This window comes from Cryptomeria japonica, chromosome 2 (genome assembly GCF_030272615.1).
Source record: "Cryptomeria japonica chromosome 2, Sugi_1.0, whole genome shotgun sequence".
NCBI classification, from domain to species: Eukaryota; Viridiplantae; Streptophyta; class Pinopsida; order Cupressales; family Cupressaceae; genus Cryptomeria; species Cryptomeria japonica.
In genome coordinates, this window is record NC_081406.1 from 86,669,603 (window position 1) to 86,683,322 (window position 13,720).

The 13,720-nt window shown below is 39.4% G+C and overlaps 1 protein-coding gene across 1 annotated transcript; it reads right to left on the bottom strand.

Annotated features, from left to right (window-relative positions):
• Positions 1 to 4,873: 4,873 nt before the first annotated feature.
• Positions 4,874 to 5,755, bottom strand: LOC131078817 (uncharacterized). The gene has a single exon (XM_058016593.2). The coding sequence runs from the start codon at positions 5,507 to 5,509 to the stop codon at positions 5,054 to 5,056; it is 456 nt and encodes a 151-aa protein (XP_057872576.2). The 5' UTR covers positions 5,510 to 5,755; the 3' UTR covers positions 4,874 to 5,053.
• Positions 5,756 to 13,720: the final 7,965 nt, after the last annotated feature.

The window sequence follows — 13,720 nt, forward strand, 5'->3', positions numbered from 1 at the left end:
GCTTCCACCGGTCAAGTTGTGGGGGATTTTGAAGATTCCTCCTTAGCCATGAAGGAGAAGTTGCTTAAGTCAAAGGCAAAATGTAAGTGGCTGAGGGAGGAAAATAGATTCTTATGCGAATATGTCAGGAGTTTCAAAAGACCCCTCAGGGAAGCAGGTCCTTCATCCACTCCTCCTCCCTTCCTTCCCAAGGAAGTAGTTGATGATGCAGAACTTATTAGGGCAATGGCACAAAATTCCCAGGAATGGGTGGAGGATGTCTATGCTGAGGCGGGAAAATTCGTTGAGGATCTAGCTCAGCTTCATTCGAGGTTCGTGGCCCTCCTAAGCAGATTAGAGACGGCGGAAGGACTATGGGAGGATGTGGATGTTTACCAAGACTTAACCATTTCCCGGCTCAAGGCTCTAACGAAAACTCCAAGGCAAACCCTGGTGGACGAGAAAGTGATCCAAGGGAATGAAGCCTATGACTTTCCCCGATGGTTCTACGCCATCTGTTCAAGAAAGAACACCCTTGACAAATTCAGCATTGATTATGTCACCTTGAAGGAGTCTATCAGAGGAATACAGGAAGAAATCCTTAGTGCCATGGAAGCTTTATTTTCAAGGAAACTCAATGACGGAGGAATAACAGTGAACTCCTTGAAATCCCAGTTGCACGATTTCTTCTTCGTCAGTTCGTTCCCTAAGGAACATTTTGCAAATGTTTCTTCATTCTCCGGTATGATGAAGAAAACGCAGGAAGTCATGGCAGAGTGGGAGAGCTTCTTTTCCAAAAGCGAAGAAGAAATTGCCTTGATGGAATTCAACATTGAGAACGTGCCAAGAGTCTCCATCGGAGAACTAGAAGCTGTCGTCGGTAGATTCATTGCATACGCCATTAATGAACGAGATAATGGTCGTCCATTTTTGGACGAAAGTCTTTTGACTGAATAGTGATGGCGTATTTATTGCTGAAGGAATATTGACTAGGCATGGACCAGTCAACGCATGCCACCACCGGATAAGGAATCTTCTTGCATGTCGCCTTCTCATTATGGTTTTATGACAGATTCTTCGAGCATGCCGCCGTCACTTGGAGAATGATGGGCATTTATGATGGTGTCAGTTATATTCTAGGCATGGTCAACATCATGAGGCATTTAATGTGCTGAGTGGGCGCTATTTTAGGCTCTTTTAATTAATTGTGCATGGGCATAATAGGTTATTAATTGCAGATTCCCACCTTGTTGCACCTTGAGTGGGGAATCTTTAGTGCAAACCCTAATTAGGGTTTTTGCATGTAATCATGGCTTGAGGCCTATATAAGGGGGTGACCCCCTCATTTGTAAGGAGGAGAGACTATCGTCAGAGATTGTTGCCAGGAGTTTTTGAAGCAAACACTTAATACATTGTTCAATTGTTGGTGTGTTCTTGTGTTGTTTTGGAGCTCGCATGGTCTCATTCTCTTCATAGATTAGATTTGCTTTCATGTTGTTAGACGAACTGGATTTGATAGGATTGCTTGTTGCAAAATTCGTGCTCATACTTTTGGTATGCAGTTGATTGTTGTGTACCATGCAAAGTTAGCTTGAGCCTCCGTTATATGTGTATGTTTAACTTCGATTATCAGGAGAAGTTGCTCGATTTGATGGTTTCTCTTGATGATTTGAAAATCCTTAAACACACCCCCTGAAGATTGCACCGCCTTTGCGTAGTTGTGCGTTGCTGGCAAAGCGAAGCATGGTTGGATTTTGCACAAGTTATCCCGTCTCTTTGTTCATAAGATTAGATTACTTTTAGTTTAGTCTTTCTCTACCCTATTCCTATTTACTTTCCGCATAATTCAAAATCCGAAAGATCCAAAACTAGAGCTTTTATTGCAAATCATCCGTATAAAAATCTTTGAGCTTGCATAAGTTTCTTCAACATACGTAAGGCCCCTTGGGTTATCAGCAAACCCATCAAACAATTGAGTCACATCCACGCACTGAAGGAACCTTGGGAATTAGCCGTTTGAACTTTAAGTAATCCTAGCGTACGAACTAATCTTGATCAAGAGAGGATAAGGTGACCGTTGGTGACTTTATTCTGTGTTAGACGCGGTCATAAAAAAACCGTCAACAGGACCTCCAGCTATAGTTTGTAGTTTTTTGTGGACCGTCGAAGATTTCTTTGTTTTACGCTGTTTCTTGTGAGTTGCTCTTTAATGTTCTTGTCCTCTGATTCTTCTCTGTTGGGAGCAATGTATTTTAAAAATTTCAGTTTTGACTGGTACAAAGGTCAGCATATAGTATCATTTACCAGTCAAAGGACTGGAATGGTACAGGTTAAGTATCAAACAAAGCCTGGCAACATGATGTCACTAAGCAGTGAATTGGAGTTCATTACTGTAGTTTTTGGATGAGGTCAAACTAAAGAAGTCAAGTTCGCTAGTAATTCCTACAATCCCTATACTTCTCATTCCCTTTTCCATTTAATGTCTAGGTTCTAATTTAGTGTTCGTATGGAATTTGATTTTGAGGCTTGACCAAGACTCTGGATTCTATTTCAACATGAATATTTTAAGGACAACACTATAGCAAGTGAATGAGATGAGATCAAGCATTATATCCCTAAGGTTTGCGATATCCTAGAAACCTTGAACAGTAATTGCAGTATTTCTGATATTATGTCAATTTCTGTGAGGTTAATTTAGCTTACACCCTTTGGATCTTTTTTCTTTGAGCACTTTTGTTTTTTTCCAAGGTTACCAGGAGACAGGGGTACTTGGTGTTGATTGTAACTAGGTAGAATGCGGAATCCAATTGCCTTAACGCAACATTGGAATCCGCCAAGGGTTTGGCCCTTCTCCTCTCACACGCTACTCTTAGGGCTGGGCCCTTCTCATCCCACATGCCACTCTTAGGGCTGGGCCCTATACATCTCGCATTCCTTAATACCACGCTACATGCTTACATGAATAGGGCCGACCCTATCTAATAAAGGGTTTCGGTTAAAGTGATACAAATAAGTTAAAGTCATCCTGTGAAACAGTTTACTTATTAGTCATTTCCCTACGACTTTGCTTTGCTGCAAGCTTATCTTATTTGTTTGCTTTTTTTTTTTGCCTTTTTACTGCATTTGCCCTAAGTTTTCTAGGAGGAGACGTCAACTTTTGGTCGGGAGACTTCGGAGACGGCTGCCAAAAGCACCTTATGCGTCAAGAAGTTTCTGGAGGCATCCCCGGTACCGGAGATGCGTCTCCGGTACCGGCACGGGTCTCCTGGTAACTATGTTTTTTACCCTTTTGGAAGCATCAACTTTATGTTTTGTTGTCAACTTCATACCCATCACATTTTATGTGGACAGATCTACTCTTTTGAATACATACCAAAGGTTGAAAGTAAACACCTGGCACATGGTTTTTTATTTTGGAACCTCTCCTCACCTATATGGTCATAACGTGAAGGCTATTTAAACTCTTCCATAACAAAGATCTGGATTAATTGGTTTCCGGTTCTGAACTTCCATCAGTTCAATTCCCAACTTATAAAAGATTCTTTGGCCTGAAGTTAGGGTAGGCTTGAAGTAAACTCACATAGGTATCACTGTCTTACTTCCAGTGAAAATTTGGCTGCATAGGCAATGTTGTTCTATTTTGCATGCACTAAATACATTTTCCACTTACATATATTCCACATTTTGTGAAGTCTTAATCCTCAGCCACAGTCTTAGTAGTACTTAAAGTGTTTACTCTTTCCTATGTTTTACTAATGACTTGTGCATTTTGAGCCTAATAAGCCTTAGTAACAAAACGAATTTGTATTCGTTATTTTAACAAGTCTGACCCTATTGTCACTAAATTGAACTCTAGGTTTTCTGCACCCTTGTGTTTCTCCAATAGGATAAATGAATTTGGCAGCCAGTGAAATGTGAGTATTTATTGTTGGCAAATTTCAGCACACTTTAATGCTTCATTGTATAATTTGAACTACGATACTTGGCCAACAAACTGCACCGCATCAATGATGCCAGTTTTCTATGTTGGCATACATAGCATAGCTGCATACTTGATGTCGTGTATCATGTCGCCCAGATATCCTACTCTGGTCTCTAAGCAATGCAAACAACAAAGATCTCTATACCCTAGTTTATGTTAACTGCTGGTAAAATTAGTTGATTCACTGCACCTGAGATAGCAGCTAAGAGAATTCAAGTGGGATTTTATGCTTTTTGTGAAGAATTATAATATGATGTATTCTAGGTTGTCTTATTAGTTGGTTTAGAGGTGTTTTCAAAACAAGGTGGGAAACCCAACGAATGTACTGCCAAACCTTCCTTCTCCACTTGCATGGCTACTTAGCCTGAGGGCCAGAAATATATTTTTTACAATGATTTTAATAAAGAGATTACTATATTGACACTGTTTAATTTTAATTAGAAACATCTATAGTTGTATCGTTTAGCATGCAACTTCTTTCATGGTTCTCTTGGATTTTTGCCAAATTCAGAAATTAGCATAAGACAGAGTTTGTCCAACTTGATTCATATTCGCATGCACATTTGGTTTCTACTGGTTAGCTCTGTGCTTTCCACATGTTTAGAAAATACATTTAATTCACCATTGTTTCTAGCATATGGGCATTACTAGAAAAGAATGCATTAGGTAACCTGTGGTATTAGCAGAAGAAAATGTACTCTATCATCTACACCCATACTTAAAAATAATTTGAAAGCTACAAGTTTCGTTATAATCTTTTGGCGAATTGGCAAATATAGGTCTAAAAAAGGTTGAATTTTAACTCCGGTAAAGAACATCCTACCAAAATTTCGTCCCTATAATCAGATCTTTTACGGTTAAAAACTGGGCAATGGTCTCTAAAACAAAAGGGCTTTTAAGAGAAACTACAGAGAACAAAAATTCAACTATCGATTGATGATTCGAGGTTAAAAAGTATTAGCCAAACCAATCACTAGCTAAAACAACATATTTCTGGTCCTCAGCCTAAATAACCAATTATAACAAACAAAGAATTCCATTAAATGCAGACTTACATTAGTTCAGGATAAGGATTACAGTACAGAATACTCATCAAATTTGAATGATCTTTCTCTCAGGTTTTTTAGGTGGCCTGCGATCCCAAAAATACCCAAGTCCATGTCCAAAGCCGTATCCAATGCCAACCCCACAGCCTGCTCCAAATCCAATTACTAATTTGAGATGATTCCATGGGTTTTCTGAAATCCCAACTCCCCCAATTAAGCCCACTCCAATCCCAACACCACAACCAACACCAACTGCACCTCCAGGCCCAAAATCCATGCTCTTCACTTTCTGAATCCATGATTTCTCTCTTTTATTTCTCTTCACAAAGGGAATTTCATACCCACGTTTCTCCTCCTCACCCTTCCACATTTCTTTGAGGGTTTTCACATAACCCTTTTCTTCCTCCTTGCCTTTCCATAAGCTTTCAACGGCTTCAATGTGTGGTTTCAGATCGAACTGTGAAGGAGGTGGTGTCTCTGGCTTTTCGTTGAATGGATTCATCGAAACCTCTGCGCCGATGCCTAAAAAAAAAACTAACAAAAAATTGAGTAGCTGTGCTCACTAACATAAACCCTTCTCAGCGAGCAAGCAGAACATTTTATCCAGTAGGGTTTTACTCAGAGCTTATCCTTGTTATGATTTAACAAAATTTCGATTTCCACAGTTTCAGATGCTATTCTGTCTTTACAGTTGGGGATCAATGTGACCACGTAAATTGATCTATATTTAAATTTCATAAATTTAAATGCTTTATCCCAAACAAGCTTACAAACCAACTTTTATAAAAGATAATAAAGTCAAACAGTCTATTCAGCATAATCACCCTGATGTTATTATGCTTCAAGAAGTGAAAGCTAGTGCCACCCGTTTGGATGGGCTGTAGCTATTCTCGCTCTAAAATGGTATGCCTCTATATGATGTTGAAGGCATATCATTCAAGTATGACAAGTTTATGAGAGCAACGTTTCCGGGACTCACAGATGACATGGAGGAATTTGCGACGGTGATGACATGGATGATGTTGTCAGTTTGCGTTTGACGGAAAAGCTTGCTCGCGGTTAACATTTTCTCAGCCGTTGTCACCACGATGCGACAGTTACATCGGGCGAGGCAGTTAACATACCGTCGGCCAGGTGGTTTACATTTTCGGTGACCGCCAGTTTTTATTTTATATTTTTTGAATGGCCATGCGGCCATTTTTTTGGCTAACATGCTTTATTGCGTCCACGAGTCGACTAACATTGGCAGCCACGTGTAATGGGCACAATTTTCAAATTTTTTTTTTTTTAATTTTGAATGAAAACTCGATTTCGCAAAAATTGAAAATATATTTCGTCTAGGAGCTGCATGTAGAACTCAGTGGTGGAGGCGAAACAAAATATTCGACAGTGTAAATTCATGTCGATCGTGGCATGACAATGTCCCCCGTTGAATCACTGAGCGAAGGAGTTGCGCTTCAATTGTAGTTATAGGTATGCATTGTCAAAATATCTGTGGCTCCGAAGAGGAGGACAAAAGTCGACCGCATGCATAACGTGAGTTGTCTGGGTATATTGTTATCGCCTGTTAACACGCGGGTTTTTTCATGTGCAGGCAGGAGGTATCGTAGGGCTCGCACAGGGGGGTGGTACAATTGAAGATTGTTGTGTAGGGTTATGGCGGCATCGGCAAATTCAAATCCTAACAGATAATGATAGTTTTATGATTCCTTCGTCAACCCTATGTTTTCAATTGTAATTTTTTATATCATTTTTGTATCGCAGAGGTGGTTGTGAGTGTGGCCTCGGGAGGTGTCAAGAGTACAACGATTTGGGTGGAGGCTTAGACGGTTGCGGTAATTTGAAACCCTAAGACATTCAATAATTTTTTTTTATTTGTTGTGTCATTTTGTGATCTATATGTGAAAAATAGATATCATTTTGCAGCATGGTCGTGTCAGGATACCAAGGTTCCTTGTTTGTGGTTTGGCGGAGTGAAGAAGATCTACAAGATTTTAAAAGTATGTATATTTCCATAATTATATGTGTCAGTTTTCCATAGTGAGCAACGTTGTTAAAGATGAAAAGCTCATTCTTATACACGCACATTAAAAGCCAGAAAAAAATAAACAACCATCAGCGTGTGTGTCTGTGTATATTGCTTCATATATATATATATATATATGGGTTTGGCAGGCTGCGTATATTTTGGCTCATTGTTGAAGGGTGTCTGATTTTTGAAGGCTTGATTGTTGATGGCTCATTGTTGAGGGTTGATTTTGGGGATTTTGTTGAAAAGCTTCAGGGTTTGCATTGTTTGTTTGTGGTTTGGCGTGTGCTAGTGTATATATATATATATATATATATATATATATATATATATATATATATATATATATATATATATATATATATATATATATATATATCTGTGTGTGTGTGTGTGTCAATATGAAGCAATACACACACACGCGCGCGCGCGCACACACACACCGAGACAAACAAACATGTCCTCTGCAATACAGAGGAAAACGACAGAATAAAACATAGATAAAAGAAACTATGGAAATATTATGCTTTGTTTCCATTATTCTCAGATGCTCATTAGATTTAAAAAAAAAAACCTAACCCTAGCGATCTCTAACCCTAACGCGACGATATGCATCTATTCTGGCTCCAAAACAGGCAAATATTTGACATAGGTTGAAGCTATTCTGGCTACATATAGAGGCAAACAAGAAACGCAAACAAACAATGCAAACCCTGATGATTTTAAACAAAATCCAAACTGAAACAGGAAAAATACGAGTTATAGAGGCGGATTTCAACATACCCCAAGCCGCAGCATGACACAGAAAACTGCAGTCCCATAAATCCCCCTTCAACAATGAGCCAGAATAGACGCAGGTTGCTTCAACAAGGAGCTCTTCAACAATAATGTTTTCGTTCGCGCATTAGTCTTACTTTTTCCACGTTAGGCAGATTAAAAAGGCGACATGTTTGCTATCGTCAAACAAACAATAGATCAACTCCTAATTGTCAGCAAACAGCAGATCAAATCCTAAACAAGAGCAGGTCATGCACAGTCAAGGAATGGTTGCATCAACCAGTCAACAACCTAATTTTGAGGAGTTTGTTTGCATCAAAAGGCAAACCATAACATGTAAACGAGGTCAAGACCACGTAAAAGAAGCTCAATTTGAAACATAACATTTTACCTCACTTCCTCTTTCATGTAGCTATTAGGTGTCTGCCACTTGTATTTGCATATATATTTATTCTCGGACATGTATGTTGATGCATGTCATTGGTACGATAGGTCCTTTTTGGAGCCAGAATAGATGCATCTCATGTATGTCGATTCATGTCGTTGGTACAATCTCATTTTGAAGCCAGAATAGACATGTCTGACACAAGTTGGAAGCACCTAATCTCACTCGAAAACTGCAGAATAAACATATATGCAAATATATGTGGGAGGCTATGTGTATTGTGGCTCGACAGCAAACCTATCATACCAACGACATGCATCGACATACATTTATGAGACATGCATACCATGCCAACTTGTCATGGCGCTCGGACCCATGGTATGTGATGTGGAGTTGTTGTCGAGTTCTTGGTTTCACTCCTCGGGGCCCACGCAAAATTATGTGTACATGCCGGAGGATGGCTGCGGCATGCTTCGTGGTTATCGTCGGTTTATTGTGCATAACACGTACATTAAAAGCTTGTGAATGACAGAATCACGTTTGGACAACATCCCGACAGGAAGAAGAGATCGCGGGTTGCAAAACTTGGTACGTTTGTCAGAGAAAAGACTAGCACGAAACTCAAGTTACTCTCGCAGTGGGACGCCTCTATTGTGGCTGCAAAAAACGGTATGGGGGGACTAATACCCCATGTTTGTGGCAGGTTTTTAATCGTAGGTTTTACATTTGATGGTTGCTTTTGTCTAACACGACGCTGTTAGTCTGTATGATTTGTCTATTTTGGAGCCAGAATAGACACAACCTCTCGGACCATTGTTCATGTATGGTTTGTGATTTGATGCAGCTAACAGTGGTAAAGCCAAAGGCTAACACGTGATGCAATTTACAATTGGAGTTGGAGTTAGTCAATAACAAGGCTCGAGAATAAACAAATGCTACTGTGTGTTAGTGACATGTTATTCAATTGCAGTTGTTGAATGTAAAATATAGTGTAAAATGTGTGACTAAGTTGTGTGTTAGTCGGACCATAGCGTTCATTTCAAGTCGACATAGAGGCGTCTATCCTTGAGCGTATAACAACAGTACGAAAATAGGTGGCTGATATAGATAGCTCTGGCACTATGGCAAATTGACACATATAATTTAGGTGATATAAATTACTTAGTGGTAGTTTATATTGAATGTTAAGCTGCATTTTCATATATGAACATGTAGGTTCCTTTTATGTCTTTTGAAATGCATTTACTTCCCAATGTAGACTACCACTAACATTAGTTATCCATGCAGGTTGTTGATTTTCAAGGACTATTGAGTAGTCCCCTGGCAAACGTCCAAACGTTCCCAGGTTGTTGCTCTCTCTCCCTTCTTTAATACTACTTGCACTATAACATTTGTCCCCTTATTAATAATCTTTGGGCTTGTGCAACTTTTTGAAAGGGGCTTGTTATATATATATATATATATATATATATATATATATATATATATATATATATATATATATATATAGTTTGTTGTATATAATTTTTTTATACGATACAAATGTATATATAAATTTTAGTTCTTGATCATGTAATATTAGTGTCCTTACTTTTACTGAATTTGATAATGATGAAAATGAACAATGCAATTGGTTGATGCCTTATATTATATGCTATAGATGCACCATATTAGACAATAAGATATAATTTTCCAACCTGAATGGAGTACGATTGTTATTTATGGATCTTCGAGTCATGAAACCAGTGTTGAATATATGAATCAGAAATCCTAATTCTTGCAAACTATGTGTTATAAATTTGTATATATTTTGTTGATTTGCATGAGAGTGTTTATGTTCATCCCAGTGTATTTGTATATCTAGATTATTGATGTTCGTGATGTTTGAGAAGTACATGTGTTCGATGATCCAACTCCGATTTGAAATGTTATTTGGGGTTTTGTTTCAGATGTCTCTGGTTGGCATAATGAATTCCTCACATGTCTATCCTTCACAATGTTTTTCTTTTATTTTCGTAACTTAAGACTACGTTTTTAATAAATAATAATATTCCCATATCAACAAAGAGATGGAAGCTTTAGAATAGATACTCGTTTCAAAAGGCATGTGTCTTTGGAATAATGAATTGGGGGTCTTTGTACCCATTAATTATTGTCAAAGACTTTGTTAATGATAATGAATCCCTATGTATTCTCTGACATAGATTGACCATCTTGATTGTTGCACTCTCGTTTTACAAAGTCGATTTTGCAATTAGCGGCTGCGATTAACTAACCTGTCGCTAACACGCTGTAGGAAAGGTTCGTTTTGGAGCCAGAATAGACGCAATCGATGTGTTAAGCGTGTTTTGCATCCTTCTTTATCAATCCTTAACAAAGTCTAGTTTTTGTGTTGTATTTTGGATGGGGAGAACACGAGAATCCTTTTTAACAGCGTTGGTGATGGATAATAGTCATTATTTTGTTGCAATTGCAATGAAATATATTCTACAATGGAATGTCATGGATAGTTTATGGCTAAACCGTTAGTTGGGTTGTACATAACATAGCGACATGCTGACTTTGTATTGCAATGTGGGAATAATCAGTCGTGTGTTGGCTGTGTCATTTGTGGTGAATGTGTGGTGTTATTGATAGTGTGAAAAATATGGATTGCATTTTTTTTTGTTTCAATTCAATCATGTCAATTGTGTTGCGAGAAAGGTTGAGGGAAACTACTGATCTTGATTATGGGTTACTGGAGCTAAAGGCCGATGATCTCCTGGGAGTTGGTCATGTTCGCTTCCCAGTGACACGTGACATTGGCCTGCCTGTAAGCTAAGTAGTTTTAATGGATTATGCAACATGTAGTATTGCTTGGTGTTGTCACTGTTTAATGCTTGTGACTGGAGAACCAATTTGTATACCCGGGAGAGAGTTGGGCTTTCATATGCGGGACCAGTTTGGCATTCATATTTGAAAAATTCAGGAGTTGGGCTTTCACATCTGGGAGTAGTTGAGGATTCAAATCCGAAAGAGTCAAGAGTTGGGCTTTCAGATGCGCGACCAGTTGGAGATTCAAATCTGAAAGATTCAGGAGCTGGGCTTTCGCATCCAGGACTAGTTGAGGATTCAAATCTGAAAGAGTCAGGAGTTGGGCTTTCAGATGCGCGACAAGTTGGGGATTCAAATCTGAAATATTAAGGAGTTGGACTTTCACATCTAGGACTAGTTGAGGATTCAAATCTGAAAGAGTCAAGAGTTGGGCTTTCAGATGCGAGACTAGTTGGGGATCCAAATCTGAAAGAGTCAGGAGATGGGCCTTCAGGTCAGGGACTAGTTGGGGATTCAAATCTGAATGAGTCACGAGTCGGGTCTCCAATTTTGAACCCATTGTCAAGTTGGCTTCTCAATGACTGCACAACCACACTGGTAATTATTTATCATTGCATTATATTTTTTTTCCATCATTGCATGGCATGGTTGTTGGAAGTTGGGATTTATAAGTGGAAATGTAGATATATACATGGGCATAAAATGCATCGATGATGTGTGCTATTTTATTAAACAATATTATGATAGTGGTTGTGCTGGTGAGGAAGATGAGGCCATTGGAAATGTAGATGAGGGCGATTATACTGATGCTCCAGGCGGTGAGAGTGAAAAAGGGGATGTTTGTAGCGAGCACGAGGTGAGCATAGAGCAAGAGACTGAATGACAACGTGATTCTGTCAGCACTCACGAATGGGAACAAGGAGGAGGGGCGAGTAACAAGGAGGTCCACTATTAGTCATTATATTGGATTATCTTTATAATGCTTGATTAGTGCAAAATTGAATGTGACTCTTTGTCTCTGTTGGGTGTGCGCAACAACAGGCCGATCACAAAAGAGAACATATTAATGGCAGGTTGCACTACTTTTGTCTCTTCTATTATTGTTCTGAAAATGGAGGCCATCAGTTTTGGGATCTGGGGAGGCTTAATATGCATAGAACCAGAGAACATCAACTTCCATTATTGGGGATTGCATGACACAGTCATCAACCGTGTGGTAGTGGACAACACAACACAGATCATACGAAGAAATTGTTGATGCACTTGAAAAAGAGGGAGTCTAATATTGAATATCAAATCGGTGTACAACACATTATGCAAAAAAAATGTGTCGTTGATCATGTGTGCATGAAATATGGCAAGAAAACACGTGATGAGCTTCCTACCGAAGGGAAGGAAGAGATAAAGGAAGCAATGCGAGTGTACGATAGCAATCTGGTTAGGGAGGCGAGAAGGAAGAAGGTTTTAGAGTTACTGGAAAGAAAGAATATTGCAACAAAGGTAATTTTTAGTGATCGTATGGTTTTGTAGTTTACTAAATTCCTTTAAACATGTGAAGAATGACTTATTGACCTATCCTATCCTGGTGCCCAGATTTTAAGTGACAGTGCAGGCCATGGCGAGGAGGTTTTGGCATCGAAGGGTAATCATGAAACAAGTGTGCCAGTGAATGAGGCTGCATCTGTTTTGTTGGGGAAGCAAAAAAAGAAGAATGTTGCGGAAAAAACAAGGCCGACTTCAGATCCTGAAACAAATGAGGGTGCACCTGTTTTATCGGGGAAGCAAAAAAAGAAGAATGCTGCGAAAAAAACAAGGCAAACTTCACATCCTGAAACAAACATGCCAGTCAATGAGCCTGCATGTGATTCATCAAGGAAGCAAGAAAAGAAGAATGCCGCAAAAAAAACAAGTTCGACTTCAGATGAGGTGACATGTTTGTCATCGAAGGTGACTGTCTGTTGGCCTGTCCATATGTGTGTTTTCATTGCATGGTATGCTTTGCACTCCACTGTGTAGTATGTTGACTATTTCGTCCATGTCATTGTAGGTTGATTTTGATGGGGTTCGTGTAGGGAGCATGAACTGTCCTGTGGTATTGGATGACACAGAACGCAGTGTGCCCAAAAAATTAAGTCGAAAAACCTCGGTCGTCTGTTAGGTATGTTTGTTTTGTCAAAAAAGCTGAAGGAGACGTCGAATAAAAAATTGGGTGCATGCAATGGCGAGAAGATTGCGGAGCAGTCTCCCGAGTTGGGGCAGACGATGGATGATAGGAGCAAAGAATAGTCAATGCAGTTACCTGATCACAACGTGTGTAGTGTTCCCCTAAAACCAAGTCCAAAATCTCGGACGTCTGTTAGGAGGAAGAAGGTGAAGGAGACGACGATTGAAAAACTGAGGGCATGCAGTGGCAAGACAACTATAGAGCAGTATCCAAAACTGGGGCAGAGGTTGGAGGATAGGTGCAAAGATGAACAGGTAATGCGGTGCCATTGTGCATGACATGTAGTGTTATATCATCACATGGTGTGTTATACTATAGAGTAACTGTTTTTGTATGCAGTTGGCCGCGGTATTGGACGAGAAACTTCAGAAGTCTATTTCAAGGGAGAAGCTTAACAAGACGTTGAATGGAAATTTGAGTGCATGCAGTGGCGAGAAGATTGCAGAGGAGTCTACTCAATTGGGGCAGACATTGGAGGATAAGA

What these genes read in the sequence shown, in the direction of transcription:
- LOC131078817 (XM_058016593.2), bottom strand. Translation starts at nt 5,509, where the DNA reads ATGAATCCATTCAACGAAAAGCCAGAGACACCACCTCCTTCACAGTTC.